The sequence below is a fragment of the Salvia splendens genome, chromosome 9, assembly GCF_004379255.2.
Source record: "Salvia splendens isolate huo1 chromosome 9, SspV2, whole genome shotgun sequence".
NCBI lineage: Eukaryota > Viridiplantae > Streptophyta > Magnoliopsida > Lamiales > Lamiaceae > Salvia > Salvia splendens.
The window spans coordinates 11,263,772-11,268,892 of record NC_056040.1 but is presented as its reverse complement, the minus strand read 5'-3'; the positions used below and the strand labels follow the sequence as shown (position 1 = coordinate 11,268,892).

General features: G+C 38.9%; 1 protein-coding gene across 1 annotated transcript; it reads right to left on the bottom strand.

Annotated features, from left to right (window-relative positions):
• Nucleotides 1-266: 266 nt before the first annotated feature.
• On the bottom strand, nt 267-3,317 carry LOC121746835. Its single transcript, XM_042140773.1, has 4 exons — nt 3,188-3,317; nt 1,957-2,142; nt 1,572-1,611; nt 267-542 (listed from the first exon to the last, which is right to left on the bottom strand). Exons 1-4 carry the CDS (start codon nt 3,227-3,229, stop codon nt 457-459), a joined length of 354 nt encoding a protein of 117 aa, XP_041996707.1. The 5' UTR covers nt 3,230-3,317; the 3' UTR covers nt 267-456.
• Between the last annotated feature and the right edge of the window lie 1,804 nt (nt 3,318-5,121).

Here is a 5,121-nt window from a genome sequence, read left to right as displayed (position 1 = left end):
GCATTAATATTAAAAATATCTCTAAACAATTTCCCTAGGCCAAGCAGATAAATTAGCAGTTGAATAAAACAGCCGCATACATTGCAAAATATAGTTGTGCCAGGCAGAAAATTTATTAAAATAGGTAACTAATCTCAAGTATTGGTGATTCTTTGGTAATTATGAAAGAAAAGATTATGCTCGTCATTAAGCTAAATACACTTTTTAGGGAGTCTTGGTAGAGAGAGAGAGAGAGCTACATGCATTTGAAAAAAAAAACACACGCATATGAAAAGTTAGCATTATAAATGTTTGCAGTGAAAATGAAAATCAAGTAATGATCATGTTGCAGACAAGGAGATAAACCAATTCCAAATCTTATCAACCAATCAAAGTAATATAAGACCAGTAGTTTCTTCTCCGACTGAGAAAAACACTGACCAACGACGGACCTTCTTCAACACTACCGTAGCAGCCTCACCAGTTAGATCCACCATCTGCCTCCCGCGATTGGTAAAAATCATTTGGTCTCACAATGTTTACCTCTTCAAACTCATTATCATCTGCAAAAATGAATCAATGAAGAAAAAAGAATTCGATATTAGAGATACAAAAGCACACAAAAAACCAAGGTTTCTGTTAATTGAACACTGATTTCCACATGCTTATCTGAGAAACTAAAACTTTTCACCTTCTACGACCAACTATAATTTAGAAAGCAGCAAAAGACTGCCTACTCTTCACAAAGTGTAAAGGAGCACATTCAATTACAGAGATGTTATGTATAAACTACTCCACAAAAGAGTAACAGTTTTGACAAAAATAAGGTAAAAATTAAGCTTCAGAATTGGTATGATATTGCTCCGATTTCATTGAAAAACACAATTCAATAGGCTCTAAGTTCAGGAAAGGGACATTTCTATGCAGATTCGTAAATGAATGGCAGCAGTGAATCACATCAGAAAGATTGTCAAGAGCTTGCGAGCAACTAAAAAAAAGACTGTGCGGAAAGATCAAGAGGAGAAAACAACCAAACAACAACATTTTAGGTTTTCATAAAGCAGCAATCCCCATGTTCGTTTCATTATAATGATTCAACTGTTACTTCAACACGCATAAGGGTTCAAACAAGGCCAAAGCTCAGAACATCGTATCTTATAAGTTAAGTGTTGCCTAGAATGTGCAATATAAGGCTTTTGGAAACTAAAAGAGGAACGTTTACTTGCGTGATAGCTTGGAAAGTCAAAAATAATATAGACAAATCCACTACATAGTTAATAGTTTGATGGATTGGACAGCTTTGAGCTTGTTGGATCATGTAATATTTCAAATACTCAGTTTTGTGTATTGCAACCCCTCACGCAATATCTAAATAGTTTTTCGGGGTGAAATGAAATCTTTTCAGGTGAAGTAAAATCTCTGGTCTCGGATTCAGTTTTGCAAGAAATAAAATAAATTTGCACACTTAAAAAGGCTAACGTATTATGGAGATCATGGCAAGAGGCGTAATGTGATAAGTATAAGACTTTCTACTGGCAAGAAAAGAAAAATCAGTTGCAGATCAAATTAGTGACTATGACCAGAAAGGGTACCTTTTCTCAGTGTCAGGGCAACGACAGCATCATTCTCAACCTGAAAATACATATCAAGGAATAACTTATAAGGTTTGAAGCCAAGGTACTGAAATATATATATCAAAACTGTTGCAATTTTCAGGAATGAATCCATAACCAAACTCGTGAATTTTGATTGAATGTGTTAGAGAATTAGCTATGTTCAGAAAAAAACTTGAAGCACTCTTAACGCGTTTTTACGTAAACTATATAGATAGTGAAGATAGAACCTTCAGGAATGAATCCATAACCAAACTCGTGATATTTTGATTGACTGTGTTAGAGAATTAGCTGTGTTCAGAAAAAAACTTGAAGCATTCTTAATGCTTTTTTACGTAAACTACATAGATAGTGAAGACAAAACCTTCTGATCAGCCAGCGATTTCGAGTCTTCCAACATTTCCCGATTTGGCAGTAGTATCAAACGCTGGTTCTCAACGGGCTGATCAGTGATCTCATGCAACTTCTCCTTAATCTGCAGAATTGTCTCACTCGGCACACATTGCAGAAAGTAAGTTGTTTTGTTGCGTTTGACACGAATATACATCCCCTGCAACATAAACAAATCAGAAGACAGACACATACAATCAGTCTACTTACTGATGAAACCTACAGATCGAAAAATCAAGTCCCTTCAGCGTACTAACAACAAATTGAATTCACCATATGGAACAAGAGCATTGACATCCCTTATAAATCATACTATCAGGAATAGAAAACAAAGAGGTACAACCACATGCGATAGTAATTCAAAAGTATCACACAATTAAGCATCAGACAGGGAGAAAGCCGCTCCTTCCTACAGAAACTACGAACTGTTCCACAGTTTTACAACATTATATAACATAACTTACTAAGTAGTATATCCTAAAATCAGAGAAATGCAATGCAAAATTACGAAGAGACAGAAATGTGAAAAAAGTAGTCTCTCGAATGTTCTGCCATCCCAACAGCTAGTCAGATAGTCCCGATATGAAGATGAGTTGCATCAAGAAAGTCACACCTACTTATCAAACAGTACACAGATTGTCCCAAAAATCTTAGCATGTTACACATAGTATATTCATTTAACCTAAAATTCAACTTTCTTAGCACAATTCCTGATCAGATCTTAACTCTTAAGAAGTGATTCACCTCCTAGCACTAAAAACTCATGACGTGACTCACGTTCTTTTCCCATCCCTTTCCATAGTCTCTGAATTCGTTAAAAGCTACTGATTAAAAATACACAATTCCTGTACATCCAAAAATGCTGAAAAACATTGATCGTGTAGCTAACGAAGAAATTTCACACAATACATAACCATCTCCGAGAAAAGAGCTTCAAGTAGGCACACATTCTTCACTATTCCAACATTATATGCAGAATTCATACTTGTACACCCATAATAACCAAAGAAACTACTAACTGAAGTTAAAAATACAATTGAAAGCAAAACTGCCAAAGGAGTTTCTACATTAGACGCCGATTCGACTGAATTTCAAGTAAATGCGAACAAATTGATTCCATCCGATTGAATCATAATTGGGCATAAAAAACTAGGAAATTCGAAAAGTAAAGATTGATTGGAACAAACAGATTAACGAGAGCATACAGTTTGATCATCGGGGCTCTTGGGGCGCGATGGCTGCGACATAGTGGAGAATTTGTAAGAAACTGCTTGATGAACAAGGGCACTCACTCAAATTAACAGTTTATCTACCTCGCAAGCTCAGCTGAGTGTATTCAAAGAAACTGCCTTTTTATTTTTTTATTTTCTTTTTTCTTTTTTCTTTTTTCTTTTTTCTTTTTTCGTAATCTATTTTTCCTGTATTTGATCAAGATTATTTTATTATAAGATCCCAAAATCCATATACGAAGGAGTACTACATTTTTGAAGAAGCGCAAATAATTAAATTAGCAAATTACATTACCACTTATGTCTAGCATTATTTAGTATACAACCAAATCGAACCAAATATTTTTTGGATTCGATTGGTGATGAGGCCGCGAATTTCTGATCTTAGTGAATGCAGGGAAATACAGATCACGACACAGAGAATTTACGTGGTTCGATTTACTGAAGTAAATCTACGTCCACGGGGAGAAGGGAGGGCAAGATTGTATTGCTTGATCTGTTTTCTACAGCTTACAAATACAAACTTGCTATATGGTGTTTTATCTCTAGAGAGCTTAACCCTTTCCTATCTGATCTAAGTTCTATTTATACAATGAACTAAGATCGTGGCTTGCATCACCACTAAGTCGTGGATGTCGTGTAGGTCATGGCCTAAGATCGTGGATGTAGTGTAGGTCATGGCCTACGATCGTGGCCTGAGTTGACACCACGTGGTAGTGGGTGTGTTGGACATCCTGTATGGGTCCACTAACTCCTTGTTCGGTCGAATACTGAGACCGAACTGCTTTGGTTGCCGATCTGAGAGTAGAGCTTGATGCCGACCTGAGAGCAGAGCTTGATTGGTTGGCTTTTACCGAGCTGTAGGCTGAGGCCGAACTCTTTGGTAATGCCGAACTCATACTCCTGCTTTGGTTGCCGATCTGAGAGTAGAGCTTGATGCCGACCTGAGAGCAGAGCTTGATTGGTTGGCTTTTACCGAGCTGTAGGCTGAGGCCGAACTCTTTGGTAATGCCGAACTCATACTCCTCCTTGGGCTTTGGGCTGATGGGCCGTCATTGCTGTTGGGCTTGTTTAGTACGCACCCCATCACTACCCCCCCCGAAAAGCGAAGTGAATCACTTCGGCGAAGCGAGTCACTTCGGCATTCTGGAAAAGGGTACGGGGGAGGCTGAAGTCAGGGGACGTGCCCTGCGCGTGACTGCATTAAATGCGGCATTAAATGCGACAGTAAAATCCGGCCGTTGAATCCTGAAAAGGTGGGATATGAAACGGTGCGATGGTTTGAAATCTTTTCCAAATCTGATAAATACCGCCTTTCTTCATCATTCGAACACCTTTGCTATTGGCTTCTTCTGCACTCTCTATCTTTTGCGTGAAAAATTTCCTTCCGCTTTCAAAAATTTCCACAGGATTTCTTCAAACTTTCAAAGAGTAAGAACCATGTCTGCTTCTTCTTCGTCTGAGTCTGGTAGCGGTAGAAAAGGGGGTAAGGGGTCTTCTAGCCGGAAAGAATCCGGGGAGAAGACCGTAGAGTATTTTCCCAGTATCTTGAGTAAGGATACTGTGATATCCCTTCACGAAAAATACTCTTTTCCTGGGGGGAAGGTGGTGGTACCTGACGGTGATCATAGGGCTGACTCCCCGCCGGAGGGTTACGCCACCGTGTACGAGGCCTGCTTAGAATGCGGGCTTCGTTTCCCCCTCCCTTCTGCCTTTATAGATTTACTAGATTTTTTTCAGCTTCCTTTAGGCCAGGTGACTCCGAACTCTTGGAGGCACTTGTCGGCCTTCGCTGCCGAACTCCGTAGGTTAGGAAGGGATTTGTCTTTGAAGACGATCCTTAAATTCTTTCAATTTAAGAGGAAGGGGTCTTGGTTTTACTTGATCCCTGTACAGCCCTTTAGGGCCTT

What these genes read in the sequence shown, in the direction of transcription:
- LOC121746835 (XM_042140773.1), bottom strand. Translation starts at nt 3,229, where the DNA reads ATGTCGCAGCCATCGCGCCCCAAGAGCCCCGATGATCAAACT. An exon ending in AGAGCCCCGATGATCAAACT is followed by an intron (nt 2,143 to 3,187) that starts GTATGCTCTCGT and finishes TTTATGTTGCAG; the next exon opens with GGGATGTATATTCGTGTCAA. An exon ending in AATCGCTGGCTGATCAGAAG is followed by an intron (nt 1,612 to 1,956) that starts GTTTTGTCTTCA and finishes ATGTATTTTCAG; the next exon opens with GTTGAGAATGATGCTGTCGT.